This window comes from Hoplias malabaricus, chromosome 1 (assembly GCF_029633855.1).
Source record: "Hoplias malabaricus isolate fHopMal1 chromosome 1, fHopMal1.hap1, whole genome shotgun sequence".
In the NCBI taxonomy this organism is placed as follows: Eukaryota; Metazoa; Chordata; class Actinopteri; order Characiformes; family Erythrinidae; genus Hoplias; species Hoplias malabaricus.
In genome coordinates this window covers 40,766,121-40,778,477 of record NC_089800.1, presented here as the reverse complement: position 1 = coordinate 40,778,477, position 12,357 = coordinate 40,766,121, and the positions used below count along the sequence as shown (strand labels likewise).

Genomic DNA, 12,357 nt, shown 5'->3' with positions numbered 1-12,357 from the left:
GTATGCTGTGGGGCGGTGGTGTGGGGATTGGAGTCTGCAGGGGGGACTTGTCTGCCACTTTAAATAAATGTACGATTAGTTTGGAGGCGATAGATAATTTCTCAAAGACGTTGATGGTGGCGCTCTGGGATAGCAAGCTATTATGAGGAAAGTGTGTGAGGATGGAGAGGGGAATTATGGAATTACGCAGTTATTCTCCCGTTTGCTCGCAGGCGAGGAGACTGTGGAGGAGACGTACGACAGGATGTACACAGTCACCAGCCGGCTCAGACTCACTGTCTCCAAGGAGGACGATGGAGTGGCCGTCATCTGCATCATTGACCATCCAGCCGTGAAGGACTTCCAAGCACAGAAATACCTGGAAGTGCAATGTGAGTCATCTCTCAAAACACAGCAGGTCAACTCCGCAACCAGTCGCCCAACACACAGGGCTCTGCCTATTCATCCATGTGCAGAGAAAATGGGGACGTTTTATGCACTGAATGAAAGGACCGATGGCAGAATAGTAATGGAAAAAGACTTGTTTGTTGTAAGATATTAACCTGGACAGAGCCTTTGGACAACAAACGTCCTAATGTCTGACTGACTAATACTAGTTGTTTGTTAATTACAACTTTAGAGGGCATCAGGGAATAATGTTGGTTTATTTGATCTTTGTTAATAACAATTTTGGAGGATGACAGTGAGTCAGATTTATTTATTTTCAATCACATTTTGAAGACGGAAGTGAGTAATTTGATTTTATGGTAATACATTTAGAGGGTAGCAGTGAGAAACACTGATCGATTTGATCTTTGTTAGTAACAAATATACTGCCCTTTTTCACCTTTAGAGGGTGGCATTTTCAGAGTGTGATGTCACCAGTCAGTGAGATCCACTGTGACCCCTCTCTGTGGCTTTCAAATGCACAGAAGTCAGACACAGAACAGAAATTTTAAACACCACACATGTCATAATTTGAAGTACATTCATCATTTTGCAATACAATCCACTATTGTTCTAAAACAATGTAGAATATGGTATTAGTTAAGATCACATTTAAATGGTGGCACTAAGAAATATTTGTTAATTTGATGTTTCTTAAAGGAACACTAGGTATTATTTGGGGGATTTTTGCTCCCGGGGCTTCCCCTAGTGTAGTTAATTTTTACAGAACTGTAGTGGAATCAGTGAGGAGGGTGGTGGTTTCCTACCCTCCTCCAAAAGTTACATAGTACAGTTTCTGTAGTACTGAGTCTAGAATAGCAATGACAGAGGCTCTGTTCTTGTTATTATAGGTCAGAGAAGATTCACAACAATATTGATGTTGTAATTTTATAGTAAAAATATGACATAATGTTCCTTTAAAATCATATATAGAAGTTAGCAGTGAGAAATGTTGGATTATTTAATGTTTCATTATATGATTTAAATGGCAGCAGTGAGTAATGTTTGTTTATTTGATCTCAAGATGTTTGTGTTGTCTGTGTTCTCACTTAGAACAACAGATAACTTAAGCAGCCTATTTGTCCTGTTTCTCATTATATAATGAATAGTTGTCTCTCAGAACAGTGGATCAGCTCTATAGCCAGTCACCCAACTTACAGGCCTCTGTCTCTGTCCAATTGAAGGGAGGATGGAGTTACTTTTGCCCTAAATGAAAGCACTGATGGCAAAATAATAAAGGAAAGAGACTTTTTTGTTGTAAGATATTAACCTGGACAGAGCCTTGGGATTGGATTTAATTAAAACAAGCTTTGTCTTGTTAGGCCTTGCTTTGATAATGCTATTCTCTAAATAGCACTGTAATTGAGGGTGATCAGCGCACGTTATTACAGGCCACGGAAAAGTCCCGGAAAAGGTTGACCTAGCCTTTTGTAATCTTTTGCGGGATATTAATTCATGCAGACAGCTGACTATTCTGGCTGACCTTTGTGAAGAAAAGACAGGAGGGATCAGCCAGACTGTAAAAAGCCTGACATTTTGACAAACACAGATAAAGGCAAGGGAGAAAATAAAAACAGTTTTACAGTACACTGCCATTAAACAGAGTGTTTGGATTCAAGACAGCTTCCTCTGCTTTTTGCACACCCCCCCGGGCTAAAGATTTCCTTTAAAAAAATAAAAGAATAAAAAATGATAAATCATGCAAAGTTCTGACCATACCTGCTTTACTCTAAAGCATCTAATGATAATGTGTAGCATACAGAGGCCGGAAATGTAAGAAACATACAGCTGCATTGTTATGCAGCTACAGCAGTGATCTGAACAAAGCTACTTCACATAGCTGTGAAAATGACTGAAATTAAGAAAGCAAGCAAGCTATAGTAGGTTAGCACTTATATGCTAAGTGTAGCATTAGCGCATAAGTGTTAATGGAGTTCTGTATAAATATGATTAAAGATGCCAGCTAATTGTGCTAACAGACTTCTAATGGTGTCACAGACTGAAGCAGTGTTACTACAGCTTAGAGGAGTGGATTCCTTGCTCTTAAATGTACAGTTGTCTTGCTTTTCCAGATAAACCAGAAGTGAAGATTGTGGTAGAATTTCCAGAAGGTCCAACAAGGGAAGGGGAGAACTTGGAGCTCACTTGCAAAGCCAAGGGCAAACCACAGTGAGTAACAACTATATGTATAGCTTTATCCATTATGGACTGGGGATATTCCGAACTTAATCTCCATTATATGGTCAAAATTTGCCAAATTTTGCTCATCCAAGTTTACAAACCAAGAGTATGAATAGGTAGCTATTTGTTGTGATTTTACTGTAGTTACAGCATGTACTCTAATGGGAAGGGTTTATGCTAGATCTTGGAACAATGCTGTGAAAATTTCATCCATGCTAAATGATGGGCTCTGGATCACAAACACCATTCCAACTCATCCCAAATGGTGCTCAAATTAGTCCAGAAATGACTGGGTTATGCTGCTTTTCATTTTACTGGCAAGTCAGGTGCTGGAGCTAGATAACATCACAACCCAGCTGATATGTTCCAATTAAGCATTCAGAAAACCCATTTCCTCTAGATTTGTACTTTTAACTTGTTCCTAGTTAGCACTGTTAGCGATACCAGTTGATAAAAGTGCATATTGTGATATTTTGTGCATCCAAACAGCATAGAAACATGTCCACATACAGTGGGACCATGTGTACAACAGATGTAAGGAGACACCGCAAGGTAGAAGCACTAATAAACCATATGATAAACCTGATTTTACACATTTAATATGTAGGCAGCCATCTTGGATTCTAAACTCTGTGCTGGGGAGGCTCCCCTAACTTTCAAATTAGGAAACCAGATTTGTGGGGGTGTTCCCTTTGAAATTTCCTACATTTATGTTTAAAAGAAACTCGACATTATCTCCTTATGGCCACTTATTGGCATTGGCATTGGCCTTGGCCTTTGGCCCATGTACAGATTCTCAAGAATGCTATTGGTCAGTGCTAATCTAGACATTATAGTAGCTGTGTGTGCAACCCCTAAGGCTGCAATCACTGGCTTAAATTTAGCTAAATTCACTAATTAGAAATAGTGACCACACATGTTCGGCCATGTGGGGTGTATTTAATGTAAATCAATGCACATCCTAATGCACTATGAGTATTGTGCAACAGTATAAAAGTGGAAAATCAGCTTGACGTGTGCCCCTTACAATGCCAGTGTTTTGATCCCAGTCAGTAAAGCCCTCTCGGTTATTAGCTACATAATCACCTGTTCACAATTATTCCAGCCGACTGTAATTACTTCCCAGTGGTTAGACTTCAAAATCATGGGTTAACATCACATCAATCATAATGTAAACTGAGGTAAGCACGACTGTATATCACAATATTTTTATGCGACTCTGAAGTTACTACACACTTAATGTTAATAGGTATGAAAGGGAGTATTGTCTGTTAGAGTATCTTTATTTATTAAACCAGCTTATTATAATAAATATCAGTTGTCAAAACCTTTCAGTGCACAGTTTCAGCATTTTTTTATTATTATTTATTAATTTATTTATTATGTAGAGGTGGATTGTGCTAAATGACAGGATAAAAAAACGATCTACTACCATTTGGCTAAAAATGTACACAATTAGCACTGGACTTACCTTTACCATAAATTGATTTACTTGAATTATCTGTAAACCCTTCAATCTTATGTTGGCTAACTCAACTCTGAGTGTTGCAGGCAACATATTTTAAATTTGTTTGAAAAAATATTTAAAATGTTTAAAAACAAATATAATAAAGGTAATCAGCCAAAGATTTTGAAATATTTTATTTGTGCTTTTACAGTTATATATTGCCTGGCCAAAAAAAAGGTCAAACACTGATATTTCATTGGACCACCTGTAGCTTCAATTACGGCACACATTCGCTGTGGCATAATTTCCACAAGCTTCTGCAATGTCACAACATTTATTTCTGTCCAGAGTTGCATCCACCCCCCCCCCCCCCAAGACCTTGTATTAATAATGGGATATTTGGACAACTGTGCAAAGTCTTCTCCAGCACATCCCACAAATTCTCTTTGGGGTTCAGATCTGGACTCTGTGGTGGCCAATCCATGTGTAAAAATGATGTCTCATGCTCCTTAAACCACTCTTTCACAATTTGAGCCCAGTGAATTCTGGCATTGCCATCCTGGAATATGCCCGTGCCATCAGGGAACCAAAAATCCATTGATGGAATAACCCGGTCGTTCAATATCATGTAGCCAGCTGGCCTAATTTTTTGGGCACATAACATTGTTGTACCTAGACCTGACCAACTACAGCAACCCCAAATCATAGCACTGCCCCCACAGGCTTGTAAGGTAGGCAGCACTAGGAATGATGGGTGCATTACTTCCACCCATCTTCTTACCCTGATGCGCCCATCACTCTGGAACAGGGTAAATCTGGACTTATCAGACAGACCACATGGCCTTCTTCCATGGCTCTAGAGTCCAATCTTTATGCTCCCTAACAAATTGAAGCTATTTTTGCCTGTTAGCCTCACCGATAAGTCGTTTTTTTAAGGCTACACAGCTGTTTAGTCCCAATCCTTTGAGTTCCCTTCGCATTGTGTGTGTGGAAATGCTCTTAATTTAAACACATCCCTGAGTTCTATTCTTGTTTTTCTACAATATGATTTGTAATCGCTGATAAAGTCCACATTCCCTTCCTCGAAGATGATGTGTCCCCACTGTCCTTCCACTTTTAAATAATTTTTTTTGGCCAGGAAGTGCATACAAATTTTAAAGTCACAGATTTGAAAAATTAAAAAAATTCTGTAAATGAGTCTGCACTATATTTTAATTTTAAATAGAGCAGTAATTTTCTATTATGGAAGGTTTTGGGTATAATTATGATGATTAGTTATCCAAAAAGTGTTCTAATAATCTGATGTTACTGTGTTACTGTTCAATGTAAAGATGAAATAAGATTATATATCTGACTGAAGCAGTATATTTATGTGTGTAGAAATGTGATGCGTTTTAAGGACTGTGGATTTTTTTTTCTGGTTAGATTTATCAGCACTGAGGAAGTTGAATGAGTCCTCCTCGTTATCCACTCTCAGGCGGGATGTTGACACAGACGTCCTCTAAATTATGGCTGTGCTGTTTTACAGGCCTCATCAAATTAACTGGTTCAAAGTGGATGATGATGTTCCCTCCCACGCGGTGATTACAGGCTCCGATCTTCTCATAGAGAACCTCAACAAGTCCTACAACGGAACCTATCGCTGTGTGGCCTCCAACTTAGTTGGAGAAGCCTATGATGACTACATCCTTTATGTGTACGGTACGTATTTTCATATATATATATATATATATATATATATAGTTTGTTTGAAGGGTGGGGGTGAGTTGGGCTTTAAAACATGTATTGAGGGTTAACGATTCTTTCTTTTTCAGAGTCTATATTTTTTGACTTTGGTATGTGCTTGTGTGCCCACAATTATTTTCTACTTCAGGGGACAGTCCTTCCCATTCAGCACCATAATCAGCACTGTAATCTCTCTTGTAGAAAAAAGCTCAATGAGGCAGGATTATTCAGGGTTTTTTTCATTTATTCCAGAGAGCTTTTGCTTTTTGTTTCCGTCTTTTGAACACATGATATATAGATAGATAGATATATATGTATCCATCTATCTATCTAAGTTCTCAGAGATCAAGACACATTATAGGTTGGATAAACTGTTTCAAATCTGGCAAATTGTTTATTATTCTTATCCACTGTGATATACCCAGTAAAGGAATAGAAACTGCACCAAAATGTCATTTTCTGTTTTGTTCCCTGTAGAGGATGGGTTAGCATTCTGTTTTTTTATAAAATCAACAAAGCAGTCCAAGTGACAGTTATACCATCAGGAGAGCAGTTGTGGATAAGTTGGGTTACACAAATTCAACAGAACAGGTCTTCTGCTATAGACTTTATATATCCACCATTTAACCCCCTATTCTTGGTCATGTAACATGCATAAGGCAAAGTCCAAGGCTTAGACCAGTCAGAGGATATCAGATGTTATTCATTCATTCATTGTATGTAATTGCTTGTGCAGTTCAGGGTCGCAGTGGGTCCGGAGCCTACCCGGAATCACTGGGCGCAAGGCAGTAACACACCCTGGAGGGGGCGCCAGTTCTTCACAGGGCAACACACACACATTCACTTACACCTATGGACACTTTTTAGTACCAATTCACCTACCAACCTATGTTTATGGAGCGTGGGACCGGAGCACCCGGAGGAATCCTATGCAAACACAGGAAGAACACACCCAACTCCTAACAGACACTCAAAGTCACTCAGAGCGGGACTTGAACCCACAACCTCCAGGTCCCTGGAGCTGTGTGACTGTGACACTACCTGCTGCGCCACCGTGAAGCCCTTATCAGATGTTAGAATTTTTTTTTTTTTTTCGACTGTGAATGTAACTTTGCATTGTATGTTGCTCAACTAGCCAATCTGAACAGATTCCACCATAGAAACTGATTGTACAAAAAAAATGTGGGAAATGAATGTAGGAAAATGCCTGCAGATGTGCGCATATGTAGTGAATACTTTTGCTTAACATTACATTATACGATAAGCCCAATTTAGTTCTGTATATTCCAAAAACAACCACACGCTCACTAAGAATAGGTTATAGCAAACAGCACCCTTTGATTTGTGTAGTGTATGATCCCAATAATACCCATTTTTGAATCTCCATAAAAATCTGCAGATATCCGTGGAATAGGGTGTGATAACCAGTCTTTTGACAATCTGTTCAGACTAAAAATGGTATAGTGTACAAAATGCTTAAGCCATTTACATATTGCAGACTACTGTGAAGGACAATATCTTGATAAAAAATAACAAAGCAGGTGCAGTGTAGTATGCCTCCATAACACCTACACTTGAATAACATCGTTACATGCTTTAATGTGAATCTGCTTCCAGTCTGCTCTCTAAAAACACATACCCATTAAAGTACCTCCTTTTATTCCAGTGTGGTGTGAACACTCTGGATAGAATAGCATAGTACCATATTTCTGGGTATAAACAATTGCTGCTGGAACAAAACAAGCAAAATGTCATTTATATATATATATATATATATATATATTTTTTTTTTTTTTTTTTTTTTTTTTTTACATGTGAAAACACACGATTCCCTTTACATTAGGTGAAAATTTCATGATAAAATGGATCTATAGAAATGCTCCAAAAACTGCTTGGAACAAAGTATATTAATATTCATTAAATACATAAACTAACACCTTAATTAACACAGTTAATGTGTGGAAGTAATAAATGAGATTTGTGAATAAGTGAGTGAATGGATGAGGGAATGTGTGTGAAATAATGACTGAATGTACGTGTGAGTGAATAACAGTGATAGATTAAATGAGTAAAGCACCCCCTAACTGTGAGTGATTGGATCGGTATGTGAGTAAGTAAATAAGATTGTATTTGAGTGCGAGTGTGTGGGTGAGTGAGTGAAATACATGCCAGGGGCGTTGCACCTAATGACATCATTGTGTCTCTCTTTGAAAAATTCAGTACTGACAAATTTCTGCAGGCAGTTTTGATTTGTTTAGAGTAAATGAGGAGAATCCTGAAATTTCAGGTGTCAGTTAAGTGCAGCGAGGAAATATTGTGCAGTGCAGATGATATTAGGCTTTAGATTCAATTACGGCTGTTCGCCCCACAGAACGTGGACAATTAGATTACTATGACTTAATGCATATTTCTTGTTTCTCTTTAAAAGCCTTTTCTGGTTGTTTTCTTGCCTCAGGGAAGGCCAACACTGGGCTCACGTTTGCTGTAAACAAAGTAGTTGTGTCTCATGGCGCATTTCTAAATCAATTTAGTGAGACAGCAGCAGAACATGACATACCTCAGAGACTCTAATGAGCATGAAGACCTCTTGTAGGCTGATAATCCCAGACCCTGTCAATTCCTCTATGGTCCGTCAGCGCAGAATTTACCTCCACACTACAGAAGGAGGGGAAAGGGTGAGAGGAGGGGTTTACAAACACCTTCCCCCCATCTCTGTTTACCTGCATGTCTGATGCTCTACTGCTGGTGATTCAATATCTGCAAATGTACCACCTCACAGTCACAAAGGCAGACTACAGCGATTGGTTTATCCATTTACACCCCATTCATTCTCCCACATTGCATTCATGGCATGAACAATAGGGGTCTTACATCAGAATGAAATACTGTATTAAGCACATCTCCCATCACTGCCACTGGAGAATTCCCACACACTCAACTTCATATAGCAGTTGCATTACATCTGACCTCGCAAACTAGTACAATGGACAATGACAAGAGAGCATGTTATTATCATGCAGCAATTTAGATTAATTTTAAATAACCACTGGTCTCTGAATATATCAATAGGGCAGTAAAATTATCCACCATGAATGGAGATCCAAGTCCAGGCCTATCTATAGTGGTGTGTAAAAGCCAGAAGCTTAATTATTTCCAGTCAAATCCATCATTAAGTACAAGTGTATCCTTTGTTCAGATTTAATATAACCCACCTGCATAAAGAGGACGGAAAAAAGAGCAAACTAAGTAAGATTCCAAAGAAAATGAAATGCCAGATAACCATGCAAGGTCTTCAAGATCAATCAAAACATTTGACAACAGATAAGTAGTAAAGGAATAGTAGGCTGCTCCTACAGTTGCAGAGTAGGGCTGTGTATTGGCAAGAACGCATATGCATATCGAATGCATATCACGATACAGGGTTTATGATTCAATAAATTGTGATATATTGTCAGCAGGGCAATATACTGCAATTTTTAGCAAAAGTGCCATGGTATAAGAAGCAAAGCAATCACAACAGTAGGATTTGCACGTGCAGCACTGAATTCAATTTCCTTGTTTACTGAAGGAATCCTGCAAGCAGTTTATAGTTTGGGTTTTTAACCAACATTGGATCCTGTTTTAAATATGCAGTTTGCTGTAGTATGTAAGCCATTTTTTTCTCAACCTTAAGTAGTGGATAAAAGAAAATGCATAATTCCTGTAATATCCAACCTGACTATGTTGTAGAAAACAATTTTATTACTTTGTGTTAGTGGACAAATATCCTTAAATGATGATTAGTTAAATTAGCATACTCATTGTGTGAAATCCTGTACCCTATATGCATTTATATGAATGACTAACCAGCATTTACATTATGAAATACTTACACATGTAGTTAAACATTTTTGCTTGATTCTGCACTACTAACTCATATGATAATTACTCCTAAAGACATATTATAAGCTAACTTCACTATATGGCATGATAACTTGATATTTACACATTTTAATTCTTAACGTCTAACCTTGAACAGATGTGCACTCCAGAATTGTAACACACTGACATCATAGTGTTGGGCATGGAGGCGCTGATCTGTAGCTTCTATTTGTGGCCTTGAAGTATTTCTAACTCCCTAAATTTTAGTCTCTAGGGAAAAAGTGCTGAGAAGAGAGGCCCATTGTCAGCCTGGCCAGATAATGAATGTCTTCAGGGTCACAACAGGCACCTGAATATTGCACGTGAAGAGCTGAGTACTAACATGTGAAATTATGCATATTAATATACGCTAATCAGCCAGAAACGCCTCACCACCAGGATATACGTCATCATGGGTATAACTTTTTGAGTCAGATGATGGGAGGTCAGAGTTTCACTTGGGAGGGGTATCACACTGTTCTCAATGTGTAAATTCTCCTGGATCCAGTATTTTGGTAAATAAATACTTTGATTTGCTTTGAACTTCACTCGACTGGTGTCTGCGACTCTCTCGTAACGGACACGCCTCCCCCGAAGAGGGAGGGTGTATTTTGGATCTTTATGTTATTTTCTCATGAGTTGGTAAATTTTAAATAGTTTGAGAACGGTCCAAAGAAACATTTCTATCTTCAACTACCCTCCCCTAAAGTTACCTGGCGCAGTTTCTACAGTGCTGAGTGTGGAGCAGAGGCTCTATTCTCACTATTACAGTGAGAATATTAGGCACAATATTTTACCTAAACTCTCTGAACTCTCTGAACTAATTCTTAAGGTTTAAGGTAGTTTACTGAGAGGTGAATAATATTTGACAGCAGTACTTGATACAAAGTACATGCTGTGCACTTTTAAGTGCATTCCACTGGACTGTTTCTGTTAAATAGACCCTGTAGAAGCACAATGGTCAAAGCACACAGTCATGTCAAGTCAGCTGCTCTCTAAGTGGGGAAGGTTAGACTTGAATTCACCTGAAGAGTTAGAGTTTGATTGATGTCTGATGTGAGCTGACTTACACCAATGTTCTGCTTATTTTCACAGAGTTAGACATGTATATAACGTATATAACATTGAAAGGATGACACATTTACTTAGTTTAATTTCCAAACTAGTGAAAATATATCATTAACACAGACATACAAAAAGATTTAACTCATAGAAACTATCAGTTGGAAAAACACCTCATTCACGTTGGAAGGCTGCTACTTGGAAATGTCAGTAAGCATTTTTATTACACTAAGACTAGAGTATTTATAAATACTCACCAGAATTTGTACATATAATTTGCATATATAACATGGTTAAAAAGCATAATATCCTGAGCTCTAAGCTGTTAGCAGGAACACACCCTTGACAGGGATCTAATTCATCATATGGCACCACACACATTCACCCAGTCAATCACACACACACACACACTTCTGGACAATTTTGCACAACCAATCTACTTTAAGGAGAACACACCAAATGGCTCATAGACAATGAAATGACATGGCAATTATGTATATATTTGAGCCCACAATGGCAGGACCCTGGAGCTGTTTCTCAGTGACACCACAAGAAGTGCCACCATGCCTTCCCCCAGATGAAATTACATAAAGGTGATCAACAGTTTTAATCAACTTATAAACTTTATAAACCACCATTTGCTGCTCCCCAGTCTGTTTGTGTGTTCGAAACCTGTCTCAGTCCGGTACTCCAGTTTTTCTCTCTCTGCTCACAGCAAAAAAAAAAAAAAAAAAAAAGAGGCATTTTGGAGATTTTTAGACAATGAAGAGCCCTCCAAATGTTGAAAATCGTTAAGGGTTATAATTATTCCTTATATTTTATTTTTTATTTTTTTGCTGTAAATGGAACTGACTAAATTCAGAACTGCGCTAATCTCATGAAAACACAGACCGAAAATGCCTAAAAAAATAAATTAAATAATGAAATAGCTTGATCCCAGGTTGATGCAATCACCCACATTTCTGTGAGAGCGTAAAGACAAGGTTAAATGGAGTAAAAGCAGCACAACAAGCTTGGAGAACTAAATTTAGTGATTAAATATGGGGTAAACAAGAACAGAGAAGAGAACCAAGCAAAATGGCTAAAATCCAGAGCATCTATACTCCTCCATCCTGGGCTCTCACACTGAACTGAGCTGTGGCTCTTTTCATTTAAAGCATGCTGAAACCTGTCAGGTCATTTTGCACAGGGCAGTAAAGAGAGGAAGATGGTGCAGTGTTGTTTGATCCTTGTGGCATTTTGAGCAAAGCATTTCACTTTTTTTTTTTTTTTCATTAAGACCCCAGAAATGTATTCACTTGCGGAAAAGCGTTAGAACATGTCCTTTTTAAGGTAAATCCAATAAAATGTTACGCTGTTTATTTTTATCATATGGAAAGTACATATAAGAATGAAACACATTCACTTGCATTACTTTATTAACCCAATGACATAGTGTCCTTGAGCTCTGAGTACAGTAATCCATCTATTAGATGGCATGCTGATTTAGTTAGTACCTGAATGACAGCATGTTAAGTTTTTCTTTTAATCTTTCATACTGTACTTCAGTAAATATTTGAACTAGTAAGAGTTGCATTGAACACTATAAAGTGATTCCCAATGGAACTGGTTCTTGA

At 38.1% G+C, this 12,357-nt stretch overlaps 1 protein-coding gene across 1 annotated transcript in view; it reads left to right on the top strand.

Annotated features, from left to right (window-relative positions):
* Nucleotides 1–12,357, top strand: part of cadm1b (cell adhesion molecule 1b) — a 252,083-nt gene that overhangs the window by 197,569 nt on the left and 42,157 nt on the right. Inside the window, exons 6-8 of the mRNA XM_066681700.1 lie at nt 213–371; nt 2,499–2,595; nt 5,583–5,755. Coding sequence (XP_066537797.1) covers nt 213–371; nt 2,499–2,595; nt 5,583–5,755 — 429 coding nt within the window. The remainder of the gene's footprint in view (nt 1–212; nt 372–2,498; nt 2,596–5,582; nt 5,756–12,357) is intronic.